The sequence below is a fragment of the Sporothrix schenckii genome (assembly GCF_000961545.1).
Source record: "Sporothrix schenckii 1099-18 chromosome Unknown Cont44, whole genome shotgun sequence".
In the NCBI taxonomy this organism is placed as follows: Eukaryota; Fungi; Ascomycota; class Sordariomycetes; order Ophiostomatales; family Ophiostomataceae; genus Sporothrix; species Sporothrix schenckii.
In genome coordinates, this window is record NW_015971145.1 from 2204407 (window position 1) to 2218497 (window position 14091).

The window sequence follows — 14091 nt, forward strand, 5'->3', positions numbered from 1 at the left end:
ATCTCCGAATTCCGCGCGTAGTCGCCATTCTTATATACTTACGCTTCTCCACCACCCATCGGTCTTCTGAGCTTCATCCACCGGAGCTCGCGCGGGCATTCATCAGATTCTTCATCGTGTTGTACATGAGCGAAGCAACGCCGTTGAGATGTTGCTTCTCGAGATAAACAAGTAGGCCTGATCGGTATGCCTGCCAGGTGATGCGAAGGCCGCCCGAGTTTGCCAGCCGCAGCAGCGCCGCTTGCGTCACAGGGCCCGCGTGCCGGCGCTGTAGGGGAGCCGGATTGTTGCTGCCGCTGTCACCGCTTCCGCTGCCCACATTCGACGCGGCTTCCATCGCCTCGTCTTCCAGCTGCCGCAGGTAGGAAATCGCCTGCAGACAGAACGTCGGGGAGTGCAGCAGACTGAAGGCAGCCGCCAGGGGCAGATCGCGGTCCAGCAGGCTCTGCACGTAGCCGGCCAAGCGGCCCACGACCGCGCCATCCACGCAACAGCCCAGCGCGTTGGTGTCGGTCGACGAAAAGGCACGCGACCGCCACAGGCAGTTGCAAACATCCATCAGATAGCCGTTGAACAGATTGACGCGTGCGCGCTCGTGGTCGCTCAGCGGCAGGGACAGGGGCTTGGGGGGTTGGCCGTCGTTGTTGCTGTTGTTCAAAGCGAGGGCCGCGGCGGCCGCACTGCGGCCCGGCCGGCGCGACATGGCCGCTTCCAGGCCGCGCTTGTAGTTCGCCAGCAATCCATAGAGACGCGATACGACAGCCGCCGACTGGTGGAAGTGGAGTGTGTACACGGCAGCGGGGGGTGGGATCAGCTCCTGGACGGAGGCAAGTACATCGTCGCGGCGGTGGGCAAGCACGGCCGTCACCTCTTCGTAAAAGTCGAGCACACCAAGCAGGGCAATGGTCGAGACGCCGCCGTTGTTCGGGGCGGAAGGCGAAGCACCGACCGAGTTCTGGATCAGGGCGAGCACGAGGCCGCTGACGTGCTCAACGAGGGCCGCGACCGATCCAGCGACCTTGTTGCTGACGTCGTCGTCAGTACCCGCCATCAAGGTAATTCGCCACTGTCGCAAGACAAGGGTATAGAACGCCAGCAGGTCAAGTTGCGAAGAAACGTCATTGTTGAGGAGCCGTGCTTCCAGCAGCTCGTAGGTTGCCTTGTATGTTTCTGTAGGATGTTAGGAAGGCGTAACCCAAAAAAAAAGGGAATTCAGCGACAATATTTACCTGGGAACCTCGTCACCGGAACAAAGGCCAGGGACTCGAGAATGTAGCTCTTCTTGTCACGGCCGTTCCAGTGAGCAAGGATCTCGCGAAAGAAACGGTGGAAGACGGGCGGGAACGTCTTGGTGCTCGTAATGTAGTCGTGCACCACCTCCAACAAATCCATTAGCTCGTCTCTGCTGCTGTCGCCGCTCGCCGTGCTCGCCACACATGCCTCCAGCCAGTTGTCGACACGCTTAAATGCCTCGTCCGCAGGCCGCAGCTGCAGCAGCTTCTGAAGGAGCGGATCAGCGAGCACAGCAACCAGCTGGGCCGGTAGCTCAATGGTCTCAAAGTGCGCCGCTAAACCTGCTGCACTGTCAATCTCCTCGAGGGTGACGGACTCTTCTTGCGCGTGTATGGTGGTCACCACGGGAGGACCAGAGGCTTTTCCGGCGGAACGGCCACGTCCGGCGTGATCGTGCCGCACGCGGAATCCATTGTAAGGCGCATCATCGAGAAGGTCGACCCCATTGGCGCCGCTGTTTCTGCCATTGGCATCATCTTGGCGGCTCTGCTGCCGCGTGAGGCGAATGTCGTCGAGGTGTGCCCGCCATTGTGGGTCGGGGTGCTATTAGCAATGTTAGAATCGATGTTTGGGAACGTCCACAGGCCATTTGTGTGCCCTCGTGCCCTCGTACCTTGAACGGCGACGCCCTGCCACGCGTGGCCGCGCCCACAATCACTTCCGGGTAGTAGTTTTTGAAGACGCGCAGCAGGCCGACCACGTGCGGGTCATGGCCAATCTGCCGCGAGAGGCCGAGACTGTAGCGGTTAGTGTATGTGTTTTGTTTTATTTTATTTTATTTTATATATTTTTTCCCAATCGTCATCATTCAGCTCGGCTGCCTCCGCTCAAACAACACTCACGCGGCTTGGATGCGGAACGGCCGCACATGCTTCCGCCGCGTAATGAGCACCAACACGTGGCACAGCTGCGGCCGGATGCCCGCCGTATCCAGCAGGTTGAACAGCACCGCGTACGCCCGCGAGAGCACCGCAAGCGCCGGCGGTGCCAGCACATGGTACACGAGCACGAGCCACCGCAGCAGCAGAGCCTGGACGGGCAAGGGCGGTTTCAGCTGGCCCTGGCCCAGGCAGCCGACAATGGCCAAGACGACATCATCGGCCACGGCGGCGGACGGGTACAGATTGCGAATCAGGCTGCCAAGGCTGGCCTGGTCGAGAAGCACGCCGGGTGCCGCAAGGACGTCGACAACGAGCAAACGCAGGACATCGGGCCGCAGGCCATGCTCGTAGGCAAGGGCGGTCAAGCGTTCGACGGTGGGTTTGACGGAGAAGGGCCGGCGTTTGGCTGGGACGCGAGCGGCTGGGCGTGTCAGTAAGGGGATGGGGGGATGGACCGAGGCGAATGATTGATTGTCCACCAGATGGAAGCAAAGGCGCACCTTGGACGAGGTCGCCCACCAAAGCCGCGATTTCCTCGTCGGGCTCGGGGTCCATGACAAAGGGAGAAGACGGCAACCACGAGAGTCGGTTGGGAGCGTTGCAAAACTTGTCAATTCGGAGGTGCAGGCCAGCGACAGGGCTGGTGGTGCCGCAGTGTCGGCGAGGCTGTCTTTGTGGTGACGTTGTCGTCGGTATCTTCTGTTGACGACGACGCGTTGACCGTTTTGGCAGACGCGTTCCTTCCCGCTGCGCTTAACATAGGCAGTGGAAAGCGTGCTAAAAATTTAGCGGGGTAGCAACAATTAGTGCACCCACAGCCACGCACCCGGCGAGGCTGCGACCACGTAGCGTACCTTTGCCACCGGGGCCCGCCTAACGGCCCCTGGAACCCATAAACAGTCAGCCTCGTCCACATTGTGTGACCCCAAACGATCGTCAGTTATTGGAAACAGAATCGCATTTGTGTTTTGTTTTCTAATTCTCTCCTATTTTCCCACTGTCGCCAGGTCTCGTCTGTGTACGTGCAGGGCCCGGACAAGACGTACGAATTTTCGGTGGTCAGACGTTGCACCCATCGGATTCACGTACGCCAAGCCGTCGGTCATGCAAGTCATCTACAGGGCTGCCCGCAGGTACTCGTCGCCTCGGCGTGCTGTGGCTGTTCCGGTGCTGCCTCTGATTCTTGTTGCTTCATTTGCATATTCCTGTTTAATCTATCGCCCGGCCCCCACGTATTGTCGTCACATCGAGGTAGAAGCCGGACGGTGAAGTGCCACGCTTGGATGCACCGGCTACGGGACTAGGCTGAACACAACAAGCTCGAGTTGGGCCAGATGGAGTGAGCTTCGGACACGGAAGACTGGTCGTTGGATTTTAGTGATGCCTTGGTTCGGCAATGCCAAGGCGATTGTCGACACGGCCTTGCGACACTGGGGGCGAGTAATGGCCAGATGCAGGCGGCAGCAATGGCCCAGAGATGAGGTGTTTGCCTGAGATCTGTTCTTGTCGTTCCCGTATTTTTGTGCCTCCATAAGTCGCAACCATTGCTTAGTGCCCATTTTGATACGTCGGCCTTTGTAGCTGGTCCACAGCCCCTGCCATGCGTAGGACGAGGCAAGGCCATCTGCTGGCCCCGCCCGTCCATATTGTTCTGAAGCTCTCTGTCCGTCTCCGGAGCGTGACGGACCGCCTGCAGCCCCTCTACAGTGTCTGTGCAGTTTCCGTGCTTTCCGTGTAACCATCCTCGTTTGTTTTTGTCTTACACGGTTGCCGTTGTGTCACACAGTCCCTTCACAGTGTGGCGAGGAACGGTGGCAGGACCGTCGACAGCGCGTCGTTTCGTGTGCCGTTGTCCCGTGTTCCAACGCGAGCACTAGCCGATGCAAGTCAGGATCGTGTCGCTGGTGGCAAAAACGACAGAAATGACTCGTCATTGTGTCAAAAGATACTCGACGCATGTGGACAAAACGGGCTATCTATCAATCATGTATCGCCTTCGCCTTGCTCATGGTTCTCGATATGAGGCTCGGCTAGCTGTTCAGTAAACGCCAGTGGGTGCGTTTCAAAAGCCACACTCTAGGCAATACATATCTAGGAGGTTGAAAGGTAGTAACAGGTGACCGGATACATGCAATCCTAGGTGGCAGCGATTCAGACCGCCAATTGTGACGATGAGAGCTGGCGCCCTGGCTAGGCCAAAAGGATCGATGGCGGCCTGGCGGATGCCTGTGATACCTCTTCCTGGTGGTCAGTCCGGGTTTGCTGCTGAAATATTGTATATATACCTTCGGCATCGCCCCTGCCTCCCCGTACCCGCTCCTGGCCTTTGCATCTCGTCGTTGCGGGCTATCAAGTGCGTCACACAACATGCTACGGTTAAGCTCACCAAAAGGGACCGACAAAGCCTGGGAAGCTGGCAGGTAACAGATGCTTTTCGTTTTGTCAATTTATCGTCGCCTTGATGTTTTATTGTATTTTCCCCCTATGTGTTCTCGGCAGGAAATTCCCACTCATTCACGGAAGGTGCGCAGAGGCCATGATTCCTACTACGAGTGGGACACTACAATGACGACTTAGTCACCAACAACTAGTTAAGAGAGAAAAGCGAACGACGGAAAGAGCGCTTCGTAGCGCGTCTTCTTCCTGCATCTTGTGTTGGCGAGGAAAGAACGAGCAACGGCTTAGCACAATATGTGCGGGAGGAACGAGGGTGTTGCACAAGAAGGTCCTGCCGCATTCAAAGTCTGTGTCACCCAAGCGCCCTTGCCGATTTTTCCTCATGCAACATCCACAAAAAGCCCCAAATCACAGAGCGTCATTCGAGAACAAAATCCCCATTTCTCCTCCTCCTCCTCTGGCCGGGTTGAATCCATACCCTCAGCTGTCGGCCTCGCAATGCCCACCCCACTCTTTGGATGCCCTCCCTCCTCTTTCCAAGATCCAACAGAATGTCCCAGAAAAGAATCGTTCGCCGACCTGGTGCCGCGTTCTCAATCGTGTCCTTTGGGGACAATTTGAGCGGCCATAGCCAATCTGCCCGGATGGAGACACAACCATCGGTTGGCAAGAGACGAACCGGCAGGCAAAGCGGTGTCATATTAGCGACCGAAAGCGCGGTCCGAATGACCTCACTTCGTCCACGCCCCTGCGCTCTTGATCTCTGTCTCTACCGGAACAAGAACGGACCCCCGTCCATCGGTGTGCTAACGCAAAGTACAACCTGCATCTCCGGGTCATGCTGGCCCCCATCACCTCTAGTTTGCCAACGAGCTGTGATGAGTGGCATTACATTAGGTCCTGTCCGGTGCTGGGGTCTACGATACAGGAGACACAAATGAAAAAACAATCGTCAAACACGACCAGCCAATGGCAAGAAGCACGCACTCCTGTGCACATCCAACAACCAACGGCCAGCAGCAGCTGCAGCGCGAGGTATGTACTCTCGTTCAGCCCCCATCACAGCGGAGTGAGCACAGTCCAATCTCCAAGGGGTGCGTGAAAGTTTTGTACTACTAAAGTCTGTGCATGTGTGCCATCACACAGTGGTGTTTGTCACTCTAGACAGTGTGTTACCCCGGAGCAAAGCAATCCAGGTTGCTGTGTTCGTCTTACGTATGTTGGTTCCATCTCTCTTCGCATTCAACCTTTCTTGCATATATTGCTAACATATTGCTAACACATTGCTAACATCGAGTGGCCTCTAGATCGAATCTCCTCTCTTTGCACCGGGACGCTAATTGCCTCAATCGTTTTGAGAAAATTGAAGAAAAATAAATAAAACGGCAACTGTTCGATACGAGGCTACATTTTCAGGTGGCACACCCACACCCCCCCTCAGCGACCCACAAACGTCGACCGCTTCAGCCGAGAAACGGGATGCCTTGCCCGTGTTACACCATCCAAGCGGCCAGACGCCATTACCTTGCAGTCCCCCAGTCGTGGTATGACTGTGGGGGTGCCAAATACAATTCTTTCCTGCCCACAGTTGGCCACGCAGAATCACTGGGCCATACCTCCCGTGCAGGCTGCTGCGCAACTTTTTTTATTTTCTAAAAAATTACTTTTATGGGTGTGGTGGTTGTCTTGGACTTGCTTTAGCGTGCAGGGATAGGTCAGCAAGTGAGCACCGCGCGCAAAACAAGGTACTCGTATGCCATGAGAGGCACATATCACATATGCTCGAGGTCAAAAGATTTCGACGATGAAAAGTCACAATGTTCAACGCCTAGGTACACAAACCAGAAACCAACCCAGGGCTGAATGGGGACCACGCCATTTGGAGCAGACATGCGTGAGGAAACCGGCAAAACACATCAAACACATGCCCCTGGTGTCTGTGTAACACCTCCTTTTATTTCTTTCCCCATTCTCATGTCGGTCACTGCATTGTGCCGTAACTAGCCTTCGAGGGAATAAGACGTGGCTGGAGGCCAAAGGCCAAAGGAAAAAAAAAGCCCTTCCCACTAACATAAAACAAAGTCCAAGCAGGTGCGGACCAAGTCAAGCAGTATCAACAATCAACAACCGGGCTGATTCATACCGCCGTCCTCGGTCACCGTTTCGAACATCTAAAAAAACATTGACGTGCTGGCCAGCCCAGTTCCAACCTCGAGTTTTACTATTCGGCGCTGTGGGCACACCGAACAAGATACGTCGTATTTGGAGTCCGACAGTGACCTTCCAGGCGTCGTCTATGAAGTGTCCAGTCGTGGCCAAGTTTTATTCATGACGATGTTTTGAAGGAGACACCCTAAAAAGAAGAGACGTTAGCGTATCATCGGGATGCGAAGCAGGAGGGTTACTCTGGGAGTGGGTAGGAGGAAGCAAAAGCCACCACCCGACACAACACACGCGCACTTCTCCGGTACAGAGGCCAAGCGACCGCCCCACAGACCAACAGACACCCGTCACCAATTCAAGGCCTTTCCGCTGTGACGATTTACGGGCGTTAAGTCGTTTGGGTCCTGTTGTTGTCCACCTGTCCCTTGTGGTGGAACGAGGCATGGCTTGGACGAGGAGGAGTGGGCAAGTCGTTTTCGATCTGCTATGCAATACTGGGTGAGAATCGTCCAACGTCGCTGGCCAAAGATCCCGACTGTCTCCTTTGCAAGACAGCAACTCAAATACACGGCCTACGGGAGACAGGGATACATCATATGTCCTCAAGGGGCATTCGTGTGTGACCTGACAAGCCCTGCGGTTGTCTCGCCGCTGTTCCATTGCACATATCCACATCTTGTCACCTTGCCCCTTTCAGCAGTCGCCTTGTCTCCATGATGGCAATGGCGGCTAGCTGTCTAGCCAATGGTCACGCCGTATTGCCCAGTGGCATTGACCCGCATGCAGGAGGCACGACACACACGGCGTAATAGAGTGCACATCATTCGCTTTGTTGAGAGGCTGCGCTGTGCTGGGCATACAAGAGAAGTAGGGCACAAGGGTGGTAAAAGTGGACGAGAAGTATGTGAGGTGACGGGTCATGAGATGGGGGAAAGCATATATTAAATGAAAGCGACAAGAGGGGGGGGGGGACGCAATAACACGAAATGTTGGGGAGGACAGAAGCAACGCTGGGCAGTCCACAGGATCAGCGAGACGGAATAGTCGCTCAAGTTCAAGTTACAGCCCGCATGCACAAGGAAGCATGCAGCAAAGGTAGTATCCAACCCCCTGCACCTCGTCCGCGTGTGAAAACACCCGAAAGTCCTGCCAAAGAGAGAAATTTGGAGAGAGAAAAGAAAAAAGGAAGGAACCAAGAGACAAGCGTCGGAGAGAGCGACCGCTTGGTCTCCCTAAGGCAGACAATTTCCGCATTTTATACGAGTTGCTCCTTCCACAGCCGCTGCGCTCCCGCCCGTCGCGACTTCTGCGCCTGTTCCTCACTTGCTCACCCCTGCCTCGTATGTTGGGCAAGAGCCGTGCCCGAGCGTTCCTTCCTCAAAGGTACGACATACTCTGCATATCACTTGCGACAAAAAATGTAGTCTCGTGATCCGTGAAACCCGGCGACAGCGGCATCACATATGGCACTGTTGTTTTGTCTGCTGCGGTCTCCGGCAACTCTGTCTTCTCGACGAGGTATAACAGTGCGACTCTGCCAACCGCAACATTTGGTTTTGTGCAACCAGTCCTGCTCCCGTAAATACTATTGCTACAACAGTATGCTCTCAAGAAGAAGTATTGTAAACCGGAAGGCACAAATGTGCGGCCAGACGGGCAGGAGAGACAGAGCACATAAATCGCAGCATTGCACCTTACAAAATAACAAGAAACTCCATTTGACACCACGCCATCACATTAAACTGGAAGGCACAACGATGCATCGTCGCCGGGTTTGCAGCAGCCAACCGCCGTTGAGGGAAAGACCTATGCGCCGATCGGTTGTTCCTTCCTCAATTGTCCAGTGTAGTCTGTTATGGTTACCTCGAGCCACTTTGTGTTCCGCGAAACCAGCTGCTGTTTCTGTATGTCAACCGTTTTGCTCGTTCTCGTATACCCCGTTGGGGAAAAAAAACATCACGATCCTCGGCCATTTGGTGTGAACACCAGCAACACCCCCAACAACACACCAAGGGGCATGTCAACAATACGAATCCAGTTTCAACGCGTCTCGCAAACGACAGCCCTGCCCTACTACCTATGTTTTCTTTTGTCCTTGACGTGACCGGCCGCTCGGTCGCAGGGTCGCAGGCCAAGAGTTTGTCGTTCGCCCCTTTTTCGTCCACATTGTTTCGGCCTCGCCCGTGGCCGCTTCACGAGGCCCGATCGTGTTTGTTTGTTGTTCTTCCATCTCGATATCACCCGTCCCCCCACGCTTCCTGCACCGCCTCGCCTCATGCATTGGGTGCATACGACGTGCACTACACCTCATTCTACACAGGCGGTGTACTGCCTGTTTCTTGCAGCTCCTGTCGCCGCACCTCTGGCTGGCACGCTCGACTTTCTCTTTTCCTCCTCCCCGTGCTCGCCCTTCCAAGCTCCTGCAAAACAAAACACCTTTCATTGCCCCGCCCCCCGATTTGCGTCTGACAACTGGCTGTCCTTGACCGCACATTCAGCGAATCCCCCGTTACTGTTGGAACTTGTCGCCTGTCGTCCTGCAGCTGATCGCCTTTTGTTTTTTTTTATGAGCACGGGTGCTCTGTACGCCATATCCATCCTCTTCGGAGCAGTTGTCATCACACTGAACAGCGGCACCGCCAACAACAGTCTTGACAATCTACGAGAAAGCGCTCGAAGCCGATATTGCACAAACTCGTGCCCAGACGGCAAGCCAGAGGAAGTGCATATTTTGATCTTTGCAAACAACCATTGGCCGCCAAGCGAGGAAGCCCTCGTAGCGTAACCCGCGCAATACCCACAGCCAAACATCGTTGCCGGCCAAAGCCACACAATAAGGGCCAACAAAACCGACCGCGGCCCTTGGGGCAGAGGTCAGACACCACTGGGAAGGCCAACAGGCGAGACTGAATAAATACAGCCACTGCACAGTGTACGCGTTCTCCGAGCTGAGGACCCTCCGGCCAGCCAAACACAAACCTCCAAATATCGTTGTACATGTCCTGCTGCCCATACAATCAATGGCCAGCATATAAGAAACTCATTGGTCCTCCATCCTTTGACCTGCTGTCTAGCCCTTTCCCCCCATCTTCAACTTTTTCCCCCTTTTACATCCCCGTCACTTTCTTTCTTTTTTTTCTTCTGTGTCTTCGCGTCACCCTAACACCCTGCCTCTCGAGATCGGCAACACGCATGCAAGTACCGCCTAGCGAGCAACGGACCGGTTGAGTGACATCGCGCTATAACAAAAACAACATCCGCCAGAAACACCTTAAAAAACGTGGGGCCTGGCCCAGTCCCAGACAAAAGGATCAGTGCGAGAACGGTTTGGCCCTTTCGCTCACACGCAGCCCTGTCCGGTTTAGACACAAACTTGCTGGAGATTAGCAGCACGGGCAACGACAATGCGAAACTGAGCCACATTGACACCCCAGAAAAGCTGACTCAGAGGTGTCCGTCTACGTGCGGCTTCAGAGCCCTATTATCTGACTTCGAAACAGACGGAAGCTCAGACGGACTCGGCTGAATTTGGACACAATACGCCCACATATCTCCTTCAGAGTATTACGCCTAAAACTCCAGAAAGACAGAGAAAACGGCCTGCCCTACCCCGTATTGCTCTCTTTTACAATCGTTCTTTGGATTTTGCCCAGTTCCATTCCTGTCGGCTGCATATTCTACTTGTCTATTTACGGAGCTTGAGCCCTGCAACCAACATATCTTACCGCCTCTCCAACGAGCCGCGCCGCTTTTTACAGAAGCGAACTTTTAGTTCCTGAACAGGACCTGGGACCTGGCCAGGCCCAGCCTTCTTTGGCCTCTTAGCTCGGATATCCTGCCCCAGAGTGCCATCTCGCTTTAACGTCAAACCGCCGCCCGCTTTGTGTCCTCTTTGTCGGGATTGCACTGTGAACGCCCTCGCTCGACCGCTCAGTCTCACGGGCTCGCCCTCCGCCTGTTGCCACAACTCTACAGTGACGCTCAACCACCACGCCATCAGGCACTGTTGATGCGACAAACTCTACCCGTGAGTCAAGACCGCCTAATTTGCACACTACATACACCAGTGCGCCCTTTATCTGCCCATCGTTTTTTCCCTTGTTGAGATTTATCCTCTTTCCCTCATCTCTTTGACCTATTTCTGGTTGTTTATTTTCCTCTTCTTTTTTCCTGCTTTCACAATCAAAAGATTTTGTTCTCACACACACACACACACACACACACACACACACACTGTCTCTCTCGTTCTCTTTTCTTGCCCCTCTCCCTCATAGCTCCCTTGTCCCTCATTCTCCTACGAATTTCTTTCTCTTTTTGTCTCATTTTTTATTCATCGTCACTCCGCTTTGTTGTAGAATTGGACTCAAGGCTGGGGCTCCTTGTTCCCGCGCGTCCTCGCCCTCCTCCCTGCCGGTGTGGCGGAGATCGAGGAAGCTATTGGAGCTGGAACTTGAGCAGCAAAGTCGCACAGCAAATAAGAAGGCGAACAAGAAGAATCCATATTTATGCGCTGGCCAGGTCACTGGACCTCTTGGAAGAGCTGAATTGTGTGTGCCACTTTTCTCTACAAGCAGCGCTTCACACGTTCCTTCCCTTGTCCCGTCGACCCCCAAGCTCAAGGTGGCTGTCCGTTCTATCTCATTTGGTCTGGGTTATACGCGCGTGGAGGGTGGCGTGCACGCGCGCGGCAGCATTGCGCTCTGAATTTCTGGATTTTTTTTTTTAAAAAAAAAACTGAGCTGCTGCAAGATGGAGTCTCCAGAGTTACGGGACATTTCAAGACGAAGAGGGGCTGTTCTCGTCCAGGACTTGCAAGAGTGCCTCCCGCTTACCACGAACCTAGGCGAAGGCGATCTTCTCTACTTGTTGACCCCAGCTGCCGTTCCGATCGAGCTCCCGGCACCAGGCGCACCGGCCGAAGACCCGTTTGAACCGCTTGGTAAGGCATTGGCGGAATACCACCCTTGGGTCCGTCACATCCCCTACGTTGCGCGCGACGGCATCACGCAGTATCACGCAAATCATCTCACCTTGGCCAAGGCCGTTATTTTTGTCATCACCGGCCCACCACACGGCGGCCAGCCCTCACAAGTTGCCCTGTCGCAGATTGTTCGCTCGATTGCTCCCGACCGGCCGCACATCGTGCTCGTGTGCTGCAGTCTGAACATACTCGGGCCCTCTGACGGCTTTTTTCCGACGCTCATTGAAGCTCAAGACTACTCCATCGGCCGTCTAGAGTGTGCCGCCGATATCATCTTCTTGCCCCGCGGAACACGGAGACCAGGACCAATGCTCCTCATGGAATCGCCGCAGCCCCGGTGGCTGGTGGAGGAATGGGACATATTAAAGGATGCGCCGGCGACCCATGACTTGTGGTGCAAATGCGTCCCTCAACGCTTTCGAATCGACATCGCCGGTCTCCAGCGCTTGTTGAACCGGCCGGGCTACGCGAAGCACTTTGTCGTCCGCGACCCGCAGACACGCGAGGTGCTCGGCTTTTGTGCCACATATACGGCCTTTATCGATCAGAACGACTCGACGTGGGTTGGCTGCATCGCCGCCCTTTTGGTCCAGCCCTCACACCGCGGCCGGGGCGTCGGCACCGCCCTCCATTACCACGCACTGCGCAAACTCGCCGAACATAGAGTGACTCGGCTACAACTCGGCAGCACCTTCCCACGCCTCCTTTTCGGCCTCCCCTTTGAGATGGAGTCCGAAGACTGGTTCCGGCGCCGCGGCTGGCGCATCGACGATTCGGATCTGCCTGGGAGTGGCCAGGAAGCCTGTGACTGGGTGCTTGACTTTTCCGACTGGCGGGCCGCCGGCTTGTCGGACGGCGGTTTCACGTTCCGGCGATGCCAGATCAACGAATTTGACCGTGTGCTGGAGTTTGTGGCACGCGAGTCTGCCCGAAAAGACAACGTCGGCTGGTACGACCAATACTACCAGCTGGCCGGCACCACCGACATCCACGACATTCTCCTTGTTCTCGAAGGCCCCCAAATTGTGGCAACCGCGCTCAGTTACGTTCCCAGAAACGGCAGCCGCGTGGCAGAAGACCTGCCGTGGGCACGTACTGTTTCCGATCTCGTCGGTGGCGTGGCCTGTATATGTATCACTGGTGCGTGTGCTTGCTTTTCTCCCTCTTGTGCCTGGCCTTCGACGGCCCATACTAATGCTCGCCAGACGACTTCCTCTCCGCGGCCCATACCAGGGATTCGGTGATTATCCGTCTCATGAACTACTGTGTGCAGGTTCTCGAATCGCAGGGCATGGAGAAGATGTTCCTTGACGCTGTTCGTGGCGGCGCCGAAGGGTTTCAAGCTATTGGTAGGCCACCTCGAAACACGGTGCCGAGGCGTTCCCTGCACAGATAGACGGACAGCATGCTAACAGTACACCCAGGCTTCCAGAAATGGGCCAGCTACAGGCACGTGTGGCGTGAAGCGTGAGGTCAAAAGGGAAGCGCCAGGACGCCAGGTTCTCTTCTTATTTTCTTAGGAGCGCCACTCTTTTTTTTTTTCCCGCAGGGAGACCAACCCGGAGTGTGCGTGGGCAATGATTAATTACCACCTACATCAGAGCAGTCGAGATTAAAGGGGTGGATATAATGACGCACTTGCCCCCATGACCGAGGTCGAACGTTCAGAGGCATAAAGACAACAATGGAATAGTTTCTTGCTACGACGTACTCAGCACGTCTTCCCTCCTGAATTGCAGTCCAACGGTTGTTAACGGTTCAGCGGCTCAACGGTCGGCTCCACCGGCCATTTCTGTGCGACAGATCATTCGTCTGCACTTTGCCATCCCACCGTTGTCACCCTATGAGCCTGTGTCCCCCTTTGTCCCCCTCGGTCCCTTTTTGCTGGTGCAGCATTTGCCATCACACTGTTTTCTTCCAAGCGCCCGTTCCTCTGCAGTTATCACACAAGCGGAATAGGCGATATACCCACCCGAGTGGGTGTATTGCTCCGTACGACGTATGTTGCAGGAATGCAGGAGATTTCGGTTTACCAGACGGACCCGAGATGAGCTCGAGACTGGCCCCCATCGCGTCTATTTTCAAACCGCCACTGCAGGTGCAAATCGTGGCATTGGATTACAGTCTGCAGAATGTGGGATAAGGTCATGCTCTCTACGGCGTATCTTGCAGCAGTGTCCCCGTTCTGCATCCTCCAACTGCATGCAGGGCGCCTTGTGGAGTCGTCCTTCGTTTTGCCCCTCGTAAGGAGGAATCACTGCTGCCTTGTGAGCCTGGAGGAGTACGTCGGAGAGAGAACGTGGTGTACGCAGACCAAGGGCCATCTGCTGCGTCTGTACGGCTGGTCGATGCGTGGAAGGCTGCCCGTCTTGATGC

At 55.2% G+C, this 14091-nt stretch overlaps 4 protein-coding genes across 4 annotated transcripts; 1 reads left to right on the top strand and 3 right to left on the bottom strand.

Moving 5' to 3' along the window:
- Positions 1-73: 73 nt before the first annotated feature.
- SPSK_08452 (centromere protein I) lies at positions 74-3090 on the bottom strand (the record flags this gene model as incomplete). The annotated part of the gene is made up of 5 exons (XM_016735049.1): positions 74-1170; positions 1230-1836; positions 1907-2030; positions 2136-2951; positions 3029-3090. 5 exons carry the CDS (start codon positions 3088-3090, stop codon positions 74-76), a joined length of 2706 nt encoding a protein of 901 aa, XP_016587462.1.
- A 376-nt stretch (positions 3091-3466) lies between these two features.
- SPSK_10158 (uncharacterized protein) lies at positions 3467-3733 on the bottom strand (the record flags this gene model as incomplete). The annotated part of the gene is made up of 1 exon (XM_016736709.1): positions 3467-3733. One exon carries the CDS (start codon positions 3731-3733, stop codon positions 3467-3469), a length of 267 nt encoding a protein of 88 aa, XP_016587463.1.
- A 6722-nt stretch (positions 3734-10455) lies between these two features.
- SPSK_10146 (uncharacterized protein) lies at positions 10456-10731 on the bottom strand (the record flags this gene model as incomplete). The annotated part of the gene is made up of 1 exon (XM_016736699.1): positions 10456-10731. One exon carries the CDS (start codon positions 10729-10731, stop codon positions 10456-10458), a length of 276 nt encoding a protein of 91 aa, XP_016587464.1.
- Positions 10732-11483: 752 nt separating this feature from the next.
- On the top strand, positions 11484-13111 carry SPSK_09064 (beta-n-acetyltransferase; the record flags this gene model as incomplete). The annotated part of the gene is made up of 2 exons (XM_016735644.1): positions 11484-12855; positions 12921-13111. The coding sequence occupies 2 exons, from the start codon at positions 11484-11486 to the stop codon at positions 13109-13111; spliced, it is 1563 nt and encodes a 520-aa protein (XP_016587465.1).
- Positions 13112-14091: the final 980 nt, after the last annotated feature.